Source organism: Callospermophilus lateralis, chromosome 9, assembly GCF_048772815.1.
Source record: "Callospermophilus lateralis isolate mCalLat2 chromosome 9, mCalLat2.hap1, whole genome shotgun sequence".
NCBI classification, from domain to species: domain Eukaryota; kingdom Metazoa; phylum Chordata; class Mammalia; order Rodentia; family Sciuridae; genus Callospermophilus; species Callospermophilus lateralis.
This window is the reverse complement of record NC_135313.1, coordinates 42,678,569-42,702,033: the sequence shown is the minus strand read 5'-3', so window position 1 is coordinate 42,702,033 and position 23,465 is coordinate 42,678,569. Positions and strand designations below refer to the sequence as shown.

The following is a 23,465-nucleotide window of genomic DNA, read 5'->3' as shown; positions in this document are numbered from 1 at the left end:
GAAAGAGAAAATAGAAATTCTGTACTCACAGGGCTTTTAACTACGCAGGGGAGACAGGATAAACATATAAGAATGCAGAAGCAAAAGAGCCCATCTTGAGGGGCATATGAAGAATGTGTAAGAAAGCTTCTGAAAAAGAACTCTATAATGAATACATTGGAGTTTGCTGAAAGTCTGAGATTTGGGTAGAAAGCTTTAGCAGGCTTTGTGGAAGTTGAATTCTAGCCAGTGATTTTGGGGAAAAGATCAGCGTTCAATCTATAGTAGGAAGAATTTGCCTGGGATGTTTTCTGGTCCTTTCCTCTCCCTCCTGGTCCACATGGCAAACTACTACTCTTCCTGTGGCAAATGCTGTCCACAAAGTGAGCAATGCAGGGATAAGAGCCCATGGCATGACCATGTATAGTAAACTGTGCACTCACAATACTTGATGTTATTTATTGGAGTAGAGCAGATGAGTCAGTGAGTATTGAGAATAAAGGGTTAGAATAACATGAGTAAGAAATATTTGATTTAGAGTTTTGCTATGTATAAGGACTGTGGATTTGATGTCTGAGGAATGGGAGTTACTGTATTAAGTTTAGAGCAAGTTGATTACTCTCTAGGTATTAAATGTGTTTACTAAACTATATCTACTTTTTAAAAATTAGGGCCTGGATCTCATTGGTTCAGCTTGTAAGAAATGAGAAGTTATGTTAGTGTCTGAACAGTGTGCGAGTGTGGTAACACATCTGCTTATCTAACTTTACTCCTATAATTATTTAAATAACACGAGGACTATTTGTGGCAGTATTCCAAAACCTCAAGTTAGGGTGACAATTCTCCCATTTATCCCCAAATGTAATACCCTTCTCAGCTCTTTATAGAGGAAGAAACCAAAAGAATATTTCCCCTGTGTTTATAATTCCTAGTAAACACTAGTATATGCTAGAAATATTTACTGTGTTTTTATATATTTGAACCCCTCCCCAAGTTGGCCTCTAAGAATGCAGAAGTAAAAGAGCCCATCTTGAGTGGCAAGTTAGCTAAGTTAACTATTCAGCCTAACCCCACCCCTCAAAAACTAACAGATTTTAGGATGGAAGCTATAGACCCAAAACAATTATTTTTCTTCATTTCCTAAGAATCAGTATCATCTAAAATTATAAACTAGGCTTGAGTGAAATTAGTATATTCTTTGAAGTTGATTATTCTTCATTGTTTCATGGGAAAAGAGTTATAAAAAGGTAACTTATGGTGGCATTCAATTCTTAGAAAGCCCACATAATCACATGCTGTTGAAGATGACTGAAAAGTCCCTCTGTAGAGTCACTGTCTCCCTCAACTAAGGAAGGCCTGTACAGAAGTAAAAAACCTTTAGTCCAGCTGTTTTTTGAGAAACACAAAAGATACCTGTAAAGTGTTACTTACCTGATTTAAAAAATTAAGAACAGGGCTGGGATTGTGGCTCAGTGGCTTTCCCTCTGGCTGGGAAAGTGAGTGCTCACACGTATGAGGCACTGGGTTCAATCCTCAGCACCACATAAAAATAAATAAACAAAATAAAGATATTGTGTCCATGTATAACTAAAAAAGTATTTTAAAATATTTAAGAACAGATTACCAAAAATGTTTAAAAATGAGACAGTTTTAAACACTTTTGGTTTCATAATGTGACCAGTAATAAAGCAAAGGAAAGAAGGAAACAGAAGCAAAGTGGAGAGAGTGGCCCATGAGCCCACAGAGCAGGACACTGGCAGCCTCTGAGAAGTTCTTGACACAAGTAGAGAGGGAAGGAGAGGGCCTCCTCATTTGTGCAGTATCTGGAACTCAGACTCATCCCTGCCCTGTGCTGCGGTGTGAGCCTCACAGTGCTGTCTCTGACAATTAGGCAGTGCTATCCCTTCTTCATTTCTTCATATCCTGGAATCTTTATCTACCTTGCTCTTAACAGCACAGCCCCAGAACACTTAATAAGGAAGGGAAACTGAGTCTTCTGTTTGGGTAGAGGTGTAGGTGAGCCCACACTTCCCATCCTACTGAAGGTGATGGAAATGTCACTTTCTCTGGGTAAGTCTTGTTCCTCCAATACATGGTTAAGCCCTCACAGAGTTATGGTTATTTCTAGACTTCTGAGATTTATTGTGATGTTTGAATTGACTGGAACATTTATTTAAAAATAAATCCTTTGGACTTTTCAGGAACCTTTGAGGTGTCTATTTTGTCTGTCAAAACTAGGACTTTGCTTATAAAGGTCCCTCCACAAGCACTTGGATATGTAAACCCGTTCGTCTCATAGAGATATTTTTCTCTTCATCCTCATATCCCAAATTGTCTGTGAGATCAGTTTTTAAATTATAAATTCCTTTCTGCATTTCTGCTATCGATTTTTACTTATAATATTGCTAAAGTGATTAAACCTGGGTGGCTGTTTAACCTATATTAAAACCTAGGGATGTTGGATGATCATCTTCATGCAGAAATTACCTAATGACCCTGTCCATACTGTGCCACTTGTTTAGGTGGAATAACACTCCCATGGATGAAGCACTGCACTTTGGACACCACGATGTATTCAAAATCCTCCAGGAATACCAAGTCCAGTACACACCTCAAGGAGACTCCGACAATGGAAAAGAAAACCAAACAGTCCATAAGAATCTTGATGGATTGTTATAATGGTCTTAAATCCCAAGATTTAAATCACTTACCTATTTAATTGTGGAAAATGATTATGAAGAACATGTGTATTTCTATCTGGTAGTGATGTATATTTTACATTTGTCATTTCAGTGTTACCGGAGTTTTCTTCATTGTGCGCACAGGACAAATCTGATCTCTTTGGGGAAAAATAGAAATAAAACAATCTCCCTCCATAATGTGAGCAATATTTACCTCGTGCACTGTATAATTTGATGTAAAAGAAATAGTTACCAATGCTAGCTTAAGTGTGTGGTCTTCATGATTCATTTGTGTGTTTTGTGAACTTTCAATTCATGGTGATGATTTGCTGATACACACTTATACATTAAGCTCTGTTGTACAGTCTGTCCAAAGGGGTCAAGGCTGTCTTCAGAAGCAAACAGTGTGACTTTGAAGACTTCAAATATAGATTTAGTTTTGAGTGTTGAACAAAATTATGCAACAATATGGTTTAGTGTTTAAAATGTCTCCCATCACCCTCGCTTCATGATGTGACTCTAAAATATTTAACAGCTGTTAGTAGAATAGGCCAATTCTGATTAGACTGAATCAGGGAATCTGTTTAAGATATGTTTGGTGACCAAAACATATGTGTGAATACAGTTATAATACTTTTGAACATTTTTTCTTTTTTGATATCCCTTTAGTCCAGCCTCTCTTCTCAGACTTTAGTTGTCTGCCTCTTCCCTCTGGCTGGGAAAATGAGTGCTGGCATACTATGCAGTTTTCATGTTTCCACAGTAAGTCAGAAAATGCCTCACATTTCTGGCATCAGAGCTAGTACTTTGCCATTTGTATAGAGGACGAACCAGAAACAAATTACTAAGGATAAATTAGGCCAATTCATTTGTTCTGAAAAAAACAAAGGCATGTGCCGCTACAGCTCTTTAAAAAGTTATTTTTCAGCTCCTAGACAAAGACAAATTCAGAAATGCTCTAAGCTACCAAAGTTATTCTGACTGTAAGGGACTGCTACAAATAACATTTGTTTTTAAATCTGCCATTAAAAGTCTGCATCAAGATATTTGTCCTCTTCGGGAAGACCACTGGATCACTCCCGATTTTTTCTCATTCTCTACCATATAATTTTTTGTAGGTTTTATAGTGCAATAATGAGAAAAAGCCAATCCATTTTAAATTGAGACCCATCATTTTGTCTTAGGGAGTTAATTCATGATTCATTTAGAAAGTAGGTAAAAGGGGCTTCGGAACTGAAGAACAAAATTTTCTAGTAAATGCACATACATTGTATCTTATCATAACCTCAAAGAAATAAAGAGGTATGTCAGTGAGGATTTCTGACATTAAGCATACTGTCCATACATGTGTATACATGGACTTCTTTGAAGCTGTTTAGTGAAATGAGCAGAATTCTCAACTACATGAATGCTAGTTGTTACCACATTAATGTGGCAATTCCCCGCCCCCGCCTCCGAATCAGCATAGACTGCTGCTTCCAAGCTTTATTATGCCCAATGGCACTGTTACTCACTCCAGCAGTCCCCTGGTGCTTTGACTTTTGCTTTTAGTCTAAGTCAGTAGCTTTTGCCACTGCCCTCCCAATCCCTAGATGGCACCTCCCTTGGTGAAACCACGCCAGTGTTCCTTAGCTGCTCAGGCACAAAGGCGGCTCCTGTGTTCCAGCATCTGTGGGGAGAAAGGAAGGTGGGCACCACTGTGTTCCTGCCCCATGGATCTTATCAAGCCGTTCAAACAGGTTGTATTTGCAAGACGCTGTACAGGAGCAGCATTATCCCCACAGGTATTGGGGTAGACATATTTTAATTGAAATCAACAAGGATAACTGCCTAAATAGCAGCTTGCTGTCTGTGATTAAAATGAAACATTAAGGTGGTTCAGTTGTGTGGTTTAAGATTACCAATGAGTGATTTTGAGGCTTTTATCTAATAATGAAGTTCTAACTATTATTTGGGAACAAAGAGACTTTTCTTCTTTTCTCAGATCCAAACTGCTTTGTAAAATTCTTTGTGGTTTAGTTAAGTGTGCCATTATTTCCCCAAGATGTTATCTAAGATTTTGTGCCAGGTGCTCTGGCTGTTTGCTACTGACTGGTGATAATGAGTACATTTTATTTAAATGCTTGTTGAATGCTTGTTTACTGCTGCCATCAGTAAACTCCAAAGATCTTTTTGTTTTAGCTTTAGGATCATGTGTGCTTTTTCTGTATCCTGGGAGCTTTGGATGGTCGTGTTAATATAAAGCTTTGTATACATTGTCGTTTTTATTGGTCTTGGTTCTAATGGTCTCATCTTTGGTGATATGCTGTCCCCACTGCTGCCCTACACTGCCTGTAGCTGCCGAGTTGGATTCGCTTTTGCTTCTGTGGTCTGTCTGGCAGGGAAATGAATGAGCTGTTAACGGATTTGGATTCTTCCTGGAGATTACACAGCTATGAATGTATTTGCTTTCAACATCTCCCAAAGTGGATCTAATCTTCAAACTATAAATTGTTAAGTATTCTGAAATTGGGAAACATTTCATTTTAAATGAAATCAGATAGTGTTGCTTTTTACAGCATAATAAATACATGTATGAAAAAAAGTGTGAAAATGGATTTTCTTAAAACAACTAAGGTTTTTCTCTTATGACCCTGGGTTGAACACTTTACTGAGTGTAGGGATCATGTCCAGTTGGTTAGATCCATTGCTAATGCCTACTATGAACCAGGTAGTATGCATGATGTCAGGTGGGGCTACCACAATGACCAAGCTAAGAATCCTATAAGGAGTTCATTCTCAAAGATGTGGGGATGGGGAAGCACATTCTATCCTCTAGAATTTAACACTACCCTTTCATTGTTTACAAAGTGCTCAGTAAATACTTGTTGAACTGAACCATTGAACATATTCTTGAATGAGAGGACAGGTTATTTTTATTTATAAAACCTTAATCTACTTGGAGAATTGAACCTGGTGCTACCACACTAGGATCTGAGTTGGACCAATTGGCAAATCTAAGCTCCCGCCTAATTTGTTATATGTGGGAATGGCATTCACTTCCAGTGCCAGAAACCCTGGTCCTTGGAGCACTCTTTCCCTTCAAGTTTAAGGTTTGTGTCTGGCTCATGGTAGAAATGAGCATCAGGGTCAATACATTTTCATCCCTCAAAGTCATTTATCACAGACTAAATTGCTTGGCTATAGAAGCCACGGTATTGTACCATCTTCATTATTGATATTTTAGAAATGCAGGAGACATCAGAAATTCTCTAATCTAACCCATTCTTTTATTGATGAAGCTGGGATTCAAGAGAGGCTCATGATACAGAACTCTTAGTTCCATACTCTTTTCCTATATCCTATAATAAGGTCCTTCTGACTATGGACAGAATTTGCATTTAAACTTATTTATATGAAATAATTCACATCAGCTAAGGCTTCTCCTCTGTGGAATTTTAAGGTCAGGCATAGCTGCTATAAAGTTAAGCTCTGTAACATATAGGCAACTTCACCTATACCTATCAGTGCAGATGTACAGATAATCCCAAGGGAGAAACTTTATATTTGTTGTTGTATAACAAGATCGTTTTATTTTTGTGCGGCTATTTTAGGGGTTGGGTTAATCTTCATAGTAAAATGAGTAAATTCGTAAATCATAGACTGAATGGTTCAAGGAAGCCCCCTATGTATGTTAAAAGGTGGCACTTGAAAAAAAGCTTTTGCAGAAAGGGGAATTTTATAGTTATGTATGGAGTGGATGTGATTTATTAGATTATAGAAGGTCCAGCTCAGATCCTAGTGAGATAGGAAGGTTATATGATCCAGATCCTAGAACATCTTAGGTTTATCATGGTTTTGTTCACCAATATTTCCCAAACATCTAGACTAGAGCCTGGCTCATAGTAAATACTGAACACAAACTTGACGAATTAATAAATTAATGAATCTTAGCCAACCAAAAGATGCCACTTGAATAAATACCCCTTACTTGGGGAACAATATCTGAGTTCAAAGACTAGGTACAAGAATTTCCAAAACACTTTCTAGCTTTTTCCCTGGAGCAGTCAGATGTGACAGGGGACTATTTTGTTCATTAAGACCTGCCTTCATATTCCACTTTAGTTTGTAGGCAGTAAAAACATCTTGCTCATTTAATGCCATCTCTGAAAATAATTCTCTTTTCTTGAAAATAATAAATTTATCCTAAGTGGTACATATATGCTCTATGCTTATAAAACACCTACCAAATTTACAAGTGTCATATAAACACTATCTAAGATATACTTAAAACACAAACATAGCTTAATCCATGATCTGCTCAGCAATATTTTAGAATGATCAATTAAATGAGACTACAAATTGATCTCTTTCACTGACCTATCTTAATCTGCCATTTAAATTCTAGTTACAAGCATGGTGAGTAAGGAGAACATTTAAGAAAGTAGTGTTATTAATCTTATTGTAAAATAAGGACTGATACGTAAATGAGGTAAATATTAAACCAATTCATAATGCCAGAATTATTAAAACCTTATACTAAAGATTAGCTGGTACAGTAAAATGAAACCATGCCAATCATTCTTAAAGGACAAAAGTTTAACAAGTAGTTAAATCCTAGGAATTAGGGACAATATTCACAAAAATGTGGTCATGTTTCTTGATTTTTTCAGTTTGAAGATTGAACCAAAACCCAGCCAGGTTCATACTATCCTATGTAAAAAACTGAGAAGAGGCCTTAATTTGTGTAGTAATAAGAAAAATAAAAAATACTGTGTGCATATTATATTTAATGTAATATATATACTTTAGCTTTAATTATAAAGTAGATGTCAAGAAAATTTTATCTCCACCAAAGAATAACACAGCATTTCTGTAATAACATAGTTGTGGTGGTGGAAATGGAGAGAGGAGAGTAGCCACGCAGACAAGCGGTCTGTGAAAGTTATTCAGAAGAACCCTGTGGACTCATCCCTTATCACTGCTCTGTGTCCACACTAATGAAAGAAGACCATATAAACAAAACAAAACAAAACAAAAAAATAATACATTCCACAAAACATCATCCATTCAAAAAACTATGTGGAAAAACCGCAAGACAGATAATGGAACCATTTGTAAACATAATTGTCAGAAAAATCACATTTATCAGTGAAAAATATGCAGTTCTCCGTGCAATTACATAGGACATGAGTTCTGAAATAATTTGATTTTCATGTTATCTATGGTTAATGATTCAAGTTGTCAGTAACTGTTTTCTACTCCTTTCTCAATTTTATAGCTAATAGACTAAATACCAGCTAATAACAGTAAAAACAAATGAACCCATTTAAGAAACATGAATTAAATTCCTGGGTTTATCTCCGTCTGCAATTAATTTCAATGTTTTAAAAAATAAGGAGATCTGCCTTAAGAGGGCTGTTGTTAAGAGCTTGGCTCCCTTCATGGAAGGGCAAGATAATTTCATTCACCAGTGACCAAGATGAAGGTGAAACACACTAAGCTCTGGATATTAAATATTAAACAGAAAACTCTACTTATGAATTTAGAAAATGTACTTCCTTCTATTGATAACAGCCAATATTGTTCAGCCATAACCAACACAAAACTCTTCTAGAAAAAAAGAATTTTTCTCCAGTTTTAAATGGCCAGTGTGGAAGATATAATTAAAATGAACAGTACAACTTCTTTTTCTCCTACCCAGATGCAAGAAGGCTACTTTTGATAAAGTATTGATATATAATTTTACATAAACTTGGCTTTGAACTATTTCATTGGCAAAACAATAGACTTTCAGCCATACTTAAAGCATAATGGAAATTTTCCTTTTCTACATCAAGAGTTCTCAAGTAACCAATATCTATCCAACAACCTGTAACAGCTGGGCACTGATTTCATGCACAGCATTTGCTAAATTGTTGCCGAACTTCTCACCTTTCCCAAAGGTCTCTCATTCTAGTCCTGATGCTTTGGGTGCATCTGGATGTTTTTCATTTGCAAAATCCACTCTGTGGAGAGTGCCTTTCAATTTCACCTTCAATAAAATGCATGAAGCCCTTCAGAGTAACATGTTTCTGAATAAGAGAAACATCCACTTGCTATCAATAGGCTGCAGCAAATTTGTTGTCCTCTCTTTCATTTCCCTAGAAACATAGGATGTGAAGGAACAGAGCAGCAGGAAGGAGTCACAGATGGGAAGAGAAAAATGTCGCCAGAGAAGATGAGAAAAATTCATGCTCTATACTGCATTCATCTGTAAGAGATAAAAGATGGTTAAGTTTATCACATTGATCTTGTGACAGGCAAGTTCAGATATTTAACATCACTGTCTATTCTAGAATGTAGTGGAAGGAAGACACTTCTAACAGCAATAACCACCAATGAATTTGAGGACCTTCAACATGACCTACCCATTTTCTGGACTAATCAAGACCTTTTATATCACTTAAGCTGATGGATTATTACTCTACAGCCTGCCGGCTTAATTTTGTGAATCTATCCAGACTGCATAAAGCTTTCTGCTGTTATGCAAGTCTGGGGACAGAGCAATGTGGCAAATCCACTCATGCAAAACAAGGGTGAGGAAATGCTGAGTTATATGCCAGAGGGAGAGAGGGATGTGAGGGAAATGATGAATTTCCCTTAAAGGTCACTCACAGGTAAAATAAATGAATGTTTCAAATACAGGCCAGAGAAGTAGAATTATTAAGATCCCCTACACCTCCCCTACTGGTGCCTTCTGCCCAGTTGCCTTGAACATGGCAACTTGGAGTCAGGAAATTGCTCCTCAGGGAATAGTGACTGTCCTGCGGCTGACTCCCTGACTTCTATACTGGTCTTTCGCCTTATATCAGATGTTCTCAGAGACTATTTGGTCCCCTGCAATGTCTGAAGACGTTTCTGACTGCCATGACTGGATGTGGTGGTGTAATATGGCATCTATCTAGTGGGGAGAGGCCAGAGATACAATGCAGAGGACATAATTCTCCATCCCCAAATGCCTGTAGTACCAAGACTGAGCACTAGACAGTAAAGCCTCTTGAGAGCTTTTCTAAATCTCAAGTGCTCAATAGTGCATGGTACTTGGTGGGGTCTTAGGAAAATCATTTTGGATTGAAAAGCACACTGAAGGTTCTGCCCCTATGCGGCAGCCTGCTCAACAGCACAAAGTTGTAGTTAAGATGGCAGACTTTAGGGGTGTGGGGGAGAGAGAGAGAGAAAAGGAAGCCCAGATTCCAATCTTGTCACTGTGTGATTGGGCACATTATTTAACCTCTAAATGTTAAGGTCCTCAAAGTTGGCTAACAGTACCTAGCAGACAGGTTTATGGAAAGGGTTAAATTAGCATATGTAAACTGTCTATACAGTAGAAGGAAAATAGTAGATAATAAATTATCATAATTTTTTCTTCCTTATTGTTGTTATGAGCTTTGGTCAAAGGCCTCTAGGAAAGTAGAATGGTTGTACTACAGCCCAGAGGGAAAAATTTATCATACAGAAAATCCAGGCTAAACCAACACCCAAGTCATGTGGCAAAAAACACTAGTAATTTGGCTCTCTTGGATAATTTCCTCAGGAGCTTGTGGTCCTCTTGCCCAGAGGCTGCACTGGGCATCAGTCCCTGGTGTCACCCTAGTCCAGAGCTGCAACCTCCAGACTGGGTGGAAATCAGCCAGCTCTGAGAGAGCTGCTTCCATCTCAGAGCCATGGATGCCGAATGGAAGTCATGGCCAACACTGAGGACAGAGCAGACCACAGTGGAGCCAATCCAGTTTAAAAACTCATCCAGTTTTTATTTTGAATTTGCATTTGAATTTACCTAACCAGTGCTGTGTCTCCCTTATAGCCTCTATTAGCTCTGTACATTACTGACCTGCTTGGAGTCTTTAATGGTGCGTGTGCATGTGTGTGATGTGTGGGGAGAGGGGTAAAGACAGAGAGATTGACTTTATTCTACAAATGAAATGAATGATATCATTTGGGATGGAATGGCTATAGGAATGTCCAAAGACCACAAACCATTTCCTGACATTTATTTGCAGTATTTAAACTGCTCTCACAGTATCATTCTGAGAACATACAGGAGGCAGTCCTACTGCTTACACAGATGGACGGAATTAATCCATCTTCTTTTCCCAAGGTCACAGGGATAATGGTGATGATAGAGTTGGAACTCTGCCTGCCAAATCCCAATCACAGGCCTCTCACCCAGAGGCCACACTGCCTTTGTCTTAATAAGCAGAATAAAATGCTCAGTTTGTGCAAACAGCCTCTATGGGATGCACATTTTGAATGAAGCCAAGTCTGGCTGTTTGTGGCAGGTGTTCTAGGATGGCGGACAAGAGCATACATTCTGGAGACACCAGGTAGATTCAATGTTGGTTCTACTGTTGACTAACTACCGGATCTTAGTCAAGCTCTGTAACTGGGGACAGGACCCTGCTCTATGTCTGCCAAAATGAGAACAACAATAACACCCAACTTAGAGGCTTTTTATGGGGAAGTGCTTGGGATGGGGGAGGTGTTAGTAAGTGCCACCCATTAATAGTGATGCGGCTGAGGGACCTTGCTCAGGAAGAAAAGAGGTGTAAAAGGGAATCACCCTTCTTTTTGGCTCTATCTATATAGCTTATATTTTCTAAATTGGACTTAAAGAGTACTGCGTTGTTGTGTCAGGCTTATAGAGCACTTTTTAGAGGAGTGTTGGGATGCTACCTTACACAGAGAAAACTATTTTGCTGTCATATTAGCTAAGCATTTTTCTAAATGGCTTTTTTATCCTCAACAATCAGGAAAGTGTAAGAAAGTACAGTCTCTCAGATTTTAGCCCTCCTAAAGTGGAGGGAAAAGGCCTTCTTACCCTTAAGAAACTTGACGCTGATCAGGTATTACTGAGGTCACGTGAACACATTCCCTGAATTCATGATGGTTTGCAAGAGACACCTCACCCCCTCTTTTCCCTCTCCCTCCCTGATTTCCTCTCTCATTTTTGAGAACCTATTTTTGCCAGGAACCAGGTACAAAATGATGAAGAAAAGCCAGCAGTGACTCAGAGAGGTGTTTTTTTTTTTTCTTTTTTTTTAAAGCACTAAACCAACTTTGAAAAATGAACTGGAATAGCTCCATGCGAAAAAGAGCTTAAAATTAAACAGCATCCGCAAAAACCCAGCCAACCAAACAAATCTTTAAGAGGGAGGATTTCAGGCTGAAAGGCAAACAATACTGTTTGATATATTGAAAAATATTCTTCCAGAGGAAGATCACTTCTTTTGGAAACAATCATGTTCCTATTTCTATCATGAAACTCACTAACTCTTTCACCCCCTGTGCTGTTTTTTCTGGGCTGGCCTGTCATAGCTTCAGGAGCTAGCAGCACAAATTCCTTCTTAAACAGGAAGCAGAGAAAGCCCTTTCAGGGCTGCTTGCTAAGTGTAAATCTGTAATTATTGCAACTACCCAGCATTAGTCCCTAAAAATAACACCCTTTCCTAAGGATGTCACTGTGGTAAGGCTATAGGCAGAAAGAAAACATTTTATCAGAAAAATATTAGTTCCTTAATATGTGAAATTCTACAAGGACAGAACTTTTGTACTTCAAAGGGCAGAAGGGGAAACTTAAGTATTTGAAATGTCACCTATTTTTTGGAGGATGCCAAGAATAAACATTTTGCTGATGATGTACCTTGTCGAAGCACAGCAGGCTTTTCCTTGTCCCAGCTCATCTGAAAAATGCCCTTTCTTTGGCTCTGCCAGTGGAATCCTTCTTGAGGAAAGTCCCTGCATCTGCTGCAGTGCCCACCCTGCCTCAGAGGGCACCCCCTTACCCAGGTCTGGGAACACCCCTGCAATGGTACTTACCATAGTGTCGAATTCCACATTGCCCACTATCCGGGATACCTCATCAAACTCCTCAGGGGACATGGGGAGCAGGTTGTCTGTGGACTGAAGTCTAGAAGGGTGACTAGAAAGGGGAGGAAGGAAAGGGAAATGTTAACACCTCATGAAAGCCCTACTGCAGACTCAACACATTTTCTTTATCTTTTGTCTGTGACTGAATGACCACTTTATATTTTTATTTTAGGAAAATGTACACATTTTATAAAACACATCTGAAAATGTATGGATCACCAGCAGTTTCTGTCCCCAGCCCGGCCCCTTGGGAATTATGTACTGGACTCTAGATGTGAGTGGGTCACAGCCAGACTGGAACCTAGGCCACTTCTGCCTGGTTAAGCCTCGGAATGAGCAGGAGCCGTGTGCCACCCTGGGACGGCAGTGCCCCGTGGCTTACCCTAGACAGAAAAGCACCAGAGAAATGTCTGGGGAGTCCCTCATCCCTACCTTGAGATTTGTATGCAGATAAAGCTGCTCCAGAGTGTTTTTACATGAAGGCTACATCCATTCAGCCCAAGACAGTGCTGCAGGCCAAATAACTGACAATGACTTTCCAAACCTTTTTCTACCTTTTATGAAATGAAACAACAGAATAAAAGCAAGCGGAAAATGTGTCTCGATGATTACTTTGGCCTTTTCTAGGTTGAAAAGAACTGCTTTCCCACTCTTTGCAATTTTTGTTCATTTTATTTATGCTTTTTCAAAGTATCCGTTTGGGGAGAACTTAAATACCTTACATACAACTTTGGTTTTCCTGTTTTGTTTTGGTTTTTGGTTTTTAAAGGCAGTCAAATGCTGGCAGACAATGACACCAGGATCTCTAATTAGGATCTTTCCAACAAGTCCAACTGTAATGGCGACAGCAATTACAAAGGAAAAGCAAAATACACTCGCCAGGCCCCAGCCAGGGCCAGGGCTAGTGTGCAGTTTGGAACATGCCAGTCTTCTGTGCTCACTTACACTTCAGACACAGAAATCAACTCAGTCTTGATGTATCCAGTTCCTTTAGGGCCGTCAAGTTCCATTGGTTCTGGTGCTAGAAGCAAACACAGCATGTAACTTTCCATTAGAGAAATTACCAAAGAATATTTTGGGGGATCAAAATTCTACTGTTTTTCTTGGCAGCTCAGAGTCCTGCAATTTTTAAGGGGTTGTGATCTCCCTGCCTGAGTCATCTGAAATTCTGGTGGGCATGAAGAAACAATTAGCAGAAAAAGAGAGAGTATCTCAACAGCAGCCTAGCTAGGAGCTTTCTCTTCCTCAAGCTGTAATCCTCCAAGATGGCCACATGTGCCAAGTTCTCACTGGTTTAGCTGATGATATACATGCACGTGTTTAATTCCAAAGTGACTGTCCTAATAAATAGTGATACTTCTCATTCTGAAAAGCAATTAGCTTTTCTGGCATGTTCTAAAACTAGAAAAACCTAACTTGAACTTTTTCAAATATGATTCAGTGGTAACTGAGAAGCCTAAGACTGGTATCCTAAGACAAAGCCCCCTCTTAATAAAAACCACTAATAACAATAGGATCTAACAAATAATTGGGTTGATGAAACAGGTTACTTCTCATGGACCTGTTTCCTTAATTTAACATGAGCAGACTGGCACAAATCAGTTGGTCATACTTCCCTTCCTGTGCAAAAAGTGACAATGTAACCGATACACAGAACAGAAATAGACTTTCCTATACCTGTAAAGTATGAAATTATATAATCATGTCTTGCGTGCTGTATTAGGCCAAATAATGCATCTCATTACCTCCACACTGAGTGCATACTGTGTTTTGAAAGCCTGCTTTTACTAATCCATAAGAGAGTGATGGGTTAAAGATAGCAGGCTGGCCCTGGCTGGCAGGATGGCAAAGGTAAATCCTGTTTTTAAATCTGGTCTGCACACAACACTCGCCCACCAGGAAAGACGGCGCTGGGCTGTGTCTCAGGAGGGCAGTGGTGATTGTTCCCACCTACCTTCCTTTGGCCTGGAGTAGTACTTTCCAAAGGCATGGTCTTTGTCAATATTTGGATACAGATACTTCAGGGGATTCTCTGGAATGTTTTCAGCAGCCATTACTTTGTAATTGCGAATTATATCAGGAAAAGTAACAGCAGAAAGTTCTTTCTTCGTGTAGGGCTCAACCGCATGGAAGTAAGGTTCTAAAAAGGAGAGATGCACAGTGAGTCCTAGTGAGTCCCACAGAATATCCCACAATGACACAGAGAGAAGCAAAACATTGCAGATTAAGATGTGAGTGAGCTCGTGAGAACTAATTATAATCTAGGAGTTGTCACACATACCATGGACTGCTTTATTTCTAAATAAATTACAATCCTGTCTTTAATAGGGGAAAAACAAAAGCAGTTTTTACTCTCAGTAACAATGTGTTTGTCATTATTTGCCTAGAAAAAATGTGGCTAAAAGAGGTTTGTTAAATTCCTTTAGAAGTCTTCATCTTCAACAAAATGCTGCCCATAGGCAAATAAGTAATTAATTACCAATTGGGTCTTCTTGGCTCAAGCCATAGATTAAGTTATTAAAAGATAAGCTCACTTATCTTTTTTTTCCATATTGAAAAAACATAATTATTAAAATAAATGATGATGATCTACAGGAAAATAAAAACGTTTGAAACAAGAAAAGAACTTATATTTTACTTTTTTTTTTTTTCTAATTTTTAAGGCAATAAGCTACAGTTTAATTAACTCCTATTCTTATCCCAGACCTGATTCAAAACTTTCTTCCTACTGATGAACCCAGCCTAATTTCATTTTAAGATTGGGAACCATCTTGTCATGAAAAGTTAATTTCTGTTTTACTATAAATTACTGCGATTTTTAAACTTGTTTGGAATTCCTGCCCGGGCCTTGAACTCACCAATGCCTGGCCTTCCCTGACCAGATCACAACCCTCTCTAAAACCTTAGTGACACCTCATAAATCCTGGCTCCCCCGACCAGATAACAATCCTCTCTGAAACCTCAGCAGTGCCTCGTAAATTCTGATGTTGGGATCTGAATTTACTCCCTACCTTTAAATGTCATGCCATGTAGATCATTAACCTACTATCTGCCTTTGTATTATGCTTGTCAAAATTCTGTTATCTGTAAGTTCTCAAGACAGCCCCCCTTTGCAACTTTTTTTTTGCTATAAAATCTCATTCTTGAAGAGCTGGGGGGCTGGTCTCTAGCCCACATTAGGGGAGACAGTCGCTGATCAGCTCTTTGTGTACGCGAATACAAGCTTGCTTTAATTCGATTTAAAATTGGAGTTGGTGGTTTTTTTCTTTGCATCAGGGTTCAACACTATTTTATCCAAAATCCCACTTCTGTGTGCACATATTCCAAAAGGTGCTGAGCAATGCTTTGGAAGTCCTCTCTAGAACTTCTGCTATGCTATATCCTAAATCTATGTGGCTGGTGCAGCCCTGCTTACACTTTCCTGGTTGACAAGTGTTTTCTTCCTCTTTAATTGGGTCATAGCTCATCTCTGAGCTGCATCAAAAAATGAACTACCCCAGAAAAAAGAAAACAGGCAGGCTTCCACATCTACTGCCTACACCAGGGTCCAATCCCAGTCTTCACACTTTTCATCAGAAGCAAAAATGAACAGAACATCGTTTGCCTCTACACACCAACAACAGGGAAGTCACCACAACGAATCAGTTTTGTTTCCAGCGCTCTAGGCAAACTATAGGTGCCTGTGAAAAGTACTCAGTTTGCCATTATCATTTTTTCATCTGCACTCTTCAGCTTCACCTCCAGAGATCTGCTTCATGATGCCAAGGTTTCTGAAGTCTTTTATCTATGGACTCATTTGGTCAAAGAGAAATCCAATACACCAACAGAGATAAATGAGCAGCTGCTCTATTTGAAGGCAAGGCAGAGAGCTTATCCTGAGAGCCCTCGCATCCAATCCCAGCTACTGATATGTGTGGATAAAATCAATAAGGAGGTCTTCTCACAAAGCCAATCCTCGCCTGTGCACTTGACTCTGGAGTTACCCTAAGTGAGTCTGGAACCTTAAACTGTGGCAAAAGTGAGCTCTTTCAAGGAACTGGCTACAGATGATATTGACTCACATCCTATCCTACAGAAAACAAACCTGACTGAAAGGAAGGAACTTGACCTTATCTTTTAAAAGCCATCATTTTCACAAAACATCCTAGGGAGTGATTCACCAATATTCATGGGGGGGGGGAGGTAATAATATCCTATCTAGGGGCCTCAGCTGGGTAAGTCTGGGCCGATCTGCAGTAGTGAAAAAGGATGTCAGCCATATGTGGCACCGTGCCCGGGTCCTCCAGCGCCCTTCACTCACCACCTCCATTCTGGGACCGCTCCACCCATGTGAATGTGATGGCCCCTTCCCGGGAGCTCTCGCTGAACCGCAGCAGAAATGTCCCCGGCTGCTGGTCCTTGAGCAGAGCACGTTCTTGCTCCTTGCTGATAAAGCCCATGATACACCTAGACATTGAGACCAACGGTGTCACTTGTAGTTCAATCATGATTTTAATTTTTATATTAACTTGACAAACCAAGAAAATGACTGCAACTTGGAAGAGAACATATAATAAAAAATCTATAGACTATTTAAAAATATATTTAATTGAAACTTAAGCATTTCACTTACACATATGTATGCTAAACTAAAAAAAAAAATACATAATGCCAGCAGGATGCTACAGATGTTCACTAAATACATGCTGGATTAATGGGCCTTTCATCATCATTTGACTTTAAAGGCTATGAAAATATCTGAATTTAGACATCTTTTATGCTGAAGAGGAAGATGCAGAAAATATATTTTAGATTCTAGCATCTCTGGTCATTTTAAAGCTTTTGTTGAAGTATCAGCTCATCCTGGGAGTGAGTGAGACAAAATTTACCAAGTTGAAATGTCTCCTTTCCTATGGACAATACAGCAGGTGATCAAGAAACACTTGTTGAATGCATGAATGGCACTCAGTTGGTTTTCTTTCTTTCTTTTTATTTTTTAATTTAGTTTTGCATAAATACTAAGGAAGGATAAAGTTTAATTTTCTGAGGTTCCACTCTCATAAAGCCTTGACAGCCGTAAGTGTGCGTCACTGTGAGGTGCACACAAATCCTGTCCAATAAGGAAGCCCAGCTCAGGCTTTGTCTCAGCCTTCAGTAAGGCAGCATGTACTAAAAATGTTTCAAAAATGCATCCATCAGGGTCCTTACCCATCATTCCAGAGAGACAGCAGGTGTTTTTTAATGAGTTCTAGGATGTTTTCAATCCAAAGCCAGAAGGAAAAATTTTTATCATTAATATTTTCCTGAAAATATACCAATGCATATATTAGGATTCAAGAAATTCAAAATAGTGACTCAGCATTTTTTCTCCCACTGCTGTATTTTAATTTGCAAAGATATCCCAGCTGCCAAAGTAGAACTGTTCAGCACACAGCAGCAGTGGTCCCTTGTTGGGGAATGTCTCCATCCCTCCCCTCTTATCGGTGTTAAGAACTGGACCTCTCCACTTCCCTGGGCTGGGCTCTGCTTCCCTCTCCAAACAGTAGCAAAACAGCCAGGGGATGACCTCCAGGGCGACTCAAAGAAACAAAAACTGCCCTCAGACTAGCGGAGCCCAGTAGAGTGAGCTGATCAACACTATCTGGTGACCCCATTGGGGTCTAACTGCTGCCTCCAGCTGGTCCCTCTGTTTGATACACTGCAAAGCTCATCAGGCCAGTCAGGCCAAGCTCACGTTTCACATGGACAAGGCCAAAACACTGCTGGGCAGTGGGCTGGTGTGAGGGAACTGAAGACTCATTTCGGATATGAAAGAATGTTATCACTCAGGCAGGTGCTTCCCGTCAGACTCTGGCTTGGAGACTGACCTCCAGAAACCTCCAGCCCTGAAGGAAAGTAAACAACTTGCCCTCAGGGCTCCATGGGTGAGAGGCAAACATGCCAGAATAAGCAAACAGTTAAGCACCACAGTGAGAAAAAGGAGAACCACCACAGAGAGTGCAGAGAGGACAGAGCCCCAGTAATACCCACCTTACAAAACCTGGTCCACGGAATAAGACCATCCAGGCCAGCATTAGGACCTAAACAAAACGAAATAATAATAATAATAATAAGCTTTGTCAGTAAACAGAAAATAGTTCTGGTGCCTTGATCAGACTTGTATTTGCTCTCAAAGAACTAACACCAAAAGAGTGCATGTACATGGTTGTTAGACTCAGAAATATTAATGCTACATTAACTGAGCAATTATCATCTAGGCTATGAAAGGACAGAACTACAGAACTGAAACAATCCAAACCATGAAAAGTTTCATTTATGCTGGTTTGATTTTAATGGCATGAAAGAATTGGTGACAAATTACTGGGCACTATGATTATGAGAGTTTTTAGGGAAAGCGGAAGCATCAAAAAGCCTCGCCATCTGCTCCCTTCTCTCCAGCCCCTTTTATCTCTTCCTCTCTTCCGAAGAGGACAAATCTCTTAAATCCTCCACACTCTAGTCCTTCCTGAGCTGACTGTCTTTGGCATTAAAGCAAAGCTCCCTTTGGTCCCTCCCTAAGCAGGATCATTTCCTACTGCCTCCTGTTACTGCCTCAGCACAGTCTCCTCTCTAAAGGCCCTGTGGCATTTTTTTTGTGGAAGATCAAACCAAGATCAAGATTAACCTATGTGAAGAACCTAACTTTGAGACTTGACTTTCCAAGCTTATTTTTAGACATTGATTACAGATCTCTCTCCGTGCTCCTCCAAATAGGACATGGGTTCAGGGAAGTAGATGCAAATCATAAGCCAAGCAAGAGAAATGAGAGGAAGCCTAGGGATTACTAGAAGCTAAGAGCTAATAACACCAAGTTGTTAAAGTTAACCAGGGAATAAGATGGGGTAAGTCCACTGCTTATGCCGTGACAGGTAGAAAAGATACATTTCTTAACTCTCCACAAATAAGGAGATGGAATAAGATGACTGTATACTTCTTATTAAATAGCAGAAGACAAGCCCCCCATGCTGTCAGTGATACAGCTGGGAGGGAACTGCTGAAGGCCATCTGGTTCAGAAGAGCCTACTGGCGTGGTATATGCAACCCCGCTGCATAGAAAGCAAATCTGGATAAGAGTTGTTCAAGAATTTTTAAAGGAGTGTTTCAGATGCTTCTAGTTCATTGAAAGTACATAATCTAAAAAAGTTTTCCCTTCAGATTCCTTCTCAGAAAGGTTAATAAGAGGGACAACCAGGAAAGAATTCATGTAAACCTGTTATCAGGTCTACATTTCTCCCCAGGGTGAAGTTCCATTCTCAATTAGCTATCTCAATAAGCTGCAGCTCGAAATGCCAACAGTTTTTAGAAACACTCTCTACCTTCAAAAAAATAGAGTACAAAGAGGATCACAAGAGTCAAAAGAGATATTTTTATGAATTTATATTTTTTACATAGACAAAAAGTTACTATGCTCCTACCCAGAAGTTTCTCTCCCAACATGCTCAGCTGGTCCACGTTGAGACCTCTCTTGGTGACGGATGAAAACTGCCAACTCAGTACCTCTGAGAGCTGAGACCATCGTGCACATGGTGGGTTCAAGAAGAAGGACAGGTTCTAGAAATAAAGGACCCAAAGCCAGGGTTGATAAAGAGCTGCCAGTCACTAGTGAGGCACCACCACATGGGCCCGGCCCAAATTTTGGTCTAGTTTATACAATACACATGCATTCCCACAATTAGGGAAGAGAATTCTCGTTATTTGCCAATTCACATATATGAATTTGTTAACTCATTGTGATTTACTTCTAATTACAGAATCAATTCTCCTGGCACTTTGTGGTCATTTGAAGACAAGCCCATACAGAGAGTACCAAAAACTATTAGTCCCCTCAACACACATGTTCCCAACTGAACTCTGTTCTCCCAAAGAGAATAATATCCTGACTTCCTATTTCTCACACTATAAACAGGTCTCCTCTGTGTCTTGCTTAGTGCAATGGTCTTTTCATTTTGTGATTCCTGACTGGTGATTTCACTGCTTAAAATCGTGCACAGTGTCGTGTTAAAGTGCTTTCTGATGTACCTAAGCACAAGAAGGCTACCGTGTGCCTTATGGGAAAATCCATGCAGTAGAATAGCTTCCTTTAGGCATGAGTTATTGTGCAATTGGCTGTAAAGTCCACATCAACAAATTGTCAGATATATTAGATAAGGTGCCTTTAAACAGAAATGCATATAAACAAATTGTGCACTGATGGGGTAACAAACATGTGACCAGAGTCTCACAGGAACAAACCCTGTATTTCCCCTAGGAACAATGATTGAACATTCACTAAATGTTCCTGGTAACTTCCAAGAACAAGAGCACTTTGAATAAATAAAGAGCGTCAACTGTGAGTGTGATTGTTATAAAAACTCAACACGTTTGCCTAGTAGGTGATACATTAAAAAGAAAAAAAAAGGCAGTAAAGGACCTCTTCCACAATAAAAGTGGCACGAAATCATCGATTGCCTGAGCTCTCTCATTCCATGAAGGAAATCATTATTCTCATTTCTAGTGTCTGTGCTTCACTCTCCCAGAATTACTTAAGATCTTTAGAAATGTCACATGACTTTGTCACTTCTCCCTCAATATCTGGCCATTGGGGGCTATTCTGAAACTGTGGTAACGAGAACGTGGGGTCTTTGTTTCACCCTTAGTACAATCGCAACTGTGTTTTCCATACCCTGGGTTCCGCCACCAGCATGTTGTACCACAGGATGGAGGCCCAACCACTAGGGAGCTGGCTGACGTTGGAGATCACCACGACGGGCAGCGAGGTCGTCTAAAAGTTGATAAAGACCTTGAAACCATCTGAATCACAGATCTATCACCTTGAAACAACAGCTTAAGCAAATGGGTTATTTGTAATTTTATATACATTTTATATTTGAAAATTTTAAATGTAAGGTTAGATTCTTTTGTTCACAGTTTATCTTTGATATATTTTTCAGTTAAGATATATGTTCCAAGACTTCATATAAAAAAGTTAACAACGGCTATCTCAACTGGAATATTTAGCTTACAGAATTTGAAGGCTAATTCAATTCTCTAGTTTCGTGGACCCTTAGATTAATGTCAAATAGTATTAACTGAAAAAGAGCATCACTTTTTATGATTAAGTAAATATCGATAAAACAAAAATTGAGAAACACTAACTAGTTAGGAGTAAAAATAAAGTTTTTTACCTTGAGACCCTGGAAATCTTACCTCGAGGTCAATGACCAGGCCAGGCTGGCACAACTGGGTTTCAAAACTAAGGGAGTGAAGCTCTTCAGTGACAACAAGAGGACCCTTGGGAGAGGAAAAAAGGGAGAAAGAGAGAATGTAAACATTCAGTTCCTGATCGTACAAATTTCAAAACTGAATAAACACCAGGTATAGTGGCGCACACCTGTGATCCCAGCAGCTTAGGAGGCTGAGGCAGGAGAACTGCACATTCAAAGCTAGTCTCAGCATTTCAGTGAGATCCTGAGCAACTCAGTGAGACTGTGTCTCAAAATAATAAATAAAAAGGGCGGGGGATGTGGCTCAGTGGTTAAGCAATCCCCCCAATACAAAACAAAACAAAACAAAACAAAAAACCCCTGAATAAACAGGTTGCAAGGGTACTAGACCCAATCTGTTGTAACTCAGAAGACTCCAATATTCAATAACTTAAACCAGATTTGATTATTCCAAGCCTCTCAGTGTTCTCTCATGATAAAATGTCTGAAATTATAGCAAGGGATATCAATTCAGAGGAAGAAACATCAGTGGGCAAAAGCAACTTCTTAAGGGTTTTTCATGACTTAAGGCTACGTGGCTGTACTCTCATGGGATTCAGGGAAAGAACTCACTTTCCAGGCAGATTCTCACTGAGCCTGGCAGGTCACAAAGTGCTTTGGTATAGGTAGGAACAGATGGTTTTCAAAGCACCTTCATACACATTATGTAACATAAGCATCACGACAACTTAGAACTAGGGAGGGCAGCTGCTGGACCCAGGAGGTCACAGAGACAGCTGCAGTGCAAACTGGGGCTGGAAGGTGTCTGTGCTGAACAGACCAGCATGTGTCTCATTGTTCTAGCGACCTCCACTGGTCGTGATGTGGAAGGGCAAAAACAGGCCAAACCAAACATTCCAAACCAGACACTGTGTCCTTGGTCCACAGATCATTTCTGAATGCATCACAAACACAACACAACTCCTCGAGGATCAGGTTGTGAGAAGAAACTGTGAAAACACTGCTACTGGGTAGGGGACATGAGGCAGGAGAACCCTCTCAACACCTGGTGTTTGGCATGTAGTCACAAACTGGCCTCTCACTCCAGCTGACAGTAGTTCTCAGAAACCCGAGCTAAATCCTACAAGCTTCCTGTGACTCAGTTTCCTCAAGATTCAAAGATGAGAAGAATACCGAAGCCCACCATGCCACCCCCTCCACCCCACTGGGCTGTCTGTGTGGGTCCAATGAGGTCATAAGCAAAATTCTTTGACAACCTTTATAAAGCATGAACAAAGGCCCCATTATCACAGATACACCCAGTTCCCTTTCCTGCCTGGCCACCAGATCCACAGACACACCCCCACTGGAAGACCTGCCTGATCAGGGCCCATACAACCAGAGACCCTCACCTCATTTGTTCTGTTGCCAGCATTTTTCTGTTCCTTCAATTGCTATAAAACAAGAAACATCACAGTAAACCACATGTTCACCATCAAAGTTCATGTCTTCATTTACAAATCAGACGAAAGTGGGCATCACCTGATTAAAACAGCCCATGGAAGGGCTAGAAAGGACATGACATTATCTCTAGAATTCAGAACAGGAGGCAAAATGGCCCTTGCCTGCGAACAGCATCCTGCTCCTTAGCCCAGTAACAATCCGCCAAGTGTCCTTGTTGACTGTTTCATTGTCCCCCAGGCTCTGGAGACAGCTT

The 23,465-nt window shown here is 39.9% G+C and overlaps 2 protein-coding genes across 3 annotated transcripts in view; one reads left to right on the top strand and one right to left on the bottom strand.

Annotated features, from left to right (window-relative positions):
- Positions 1–5,225, top strand: part of Gls (glutaminase) — a 76,779-nt gene extending 71,554 nt beyond the window's left edge. For both annotated transcript variants that reach the window (XM_076866828.2, XM_076866825.2), the window contains one exon: positions 2,502–5,225. In XM_076866828.2, coding sequence (XP_076722943.1) covers positions 2,502–2,698 — 197 coding nt within the window. In that variant the 3' untranslated portion in view covers positions 2,699–5,225. The remainder of the gene's footprint in view (positions 1–2,501) is intronic.
- Positions 5,226–7,685: 2,460 nt separating this feature from the next.
- The window catches only part of Stat1 (signal transducer and activator of transcription 1), a 37,602-nt gene continuing 21,822 nt past the window's right edge, over positions 7,686–23,465 (bottom strand). The window contains exons 15-25 of the mRNA XM_076866482.2: positions 23,161–23,202; positions 21,753–21,836; positions 21,229–21,327; positions 19,982–20,117; positions 18,558–18,607; positions 17,736–17,830; positions 16,849–16,994; positions 14,503–14,688; positions 13,494–13,569; positions 12,498–12,600; positions 7,686–8,892 (exon numbers count right to left, since the gene is read on the bottom strand). Coding sequence (XP_076722597.1) covers positions 8,878–8,892; positions 12,498–12,600; positions 13,494–13,569; positions 14,503–14,688; positions 16,849–16,994; positions 17,736–17,830; positions 18,558–18,607; positions 19,982–20,117; positions 21,229–21,327; positions 21,753–21,836; positions 23,161–23,202 — 1,032 coding nt within the window. The 3' untranslated portion in view covers positions 7,686–8,877. The remainder of the gene's footprint in view (positions 8,893–12,497; positions 12,601–13,493; positions 13,570–14,502; positions 14,689–16,848; positions 16,995–17,735; positions 17,831–18,557; positions 18,608–19,981; positions 20,118–21,228; positions 21,328–21,752; positions 21,837–23,160; positions 23,203–23,465) is intronic.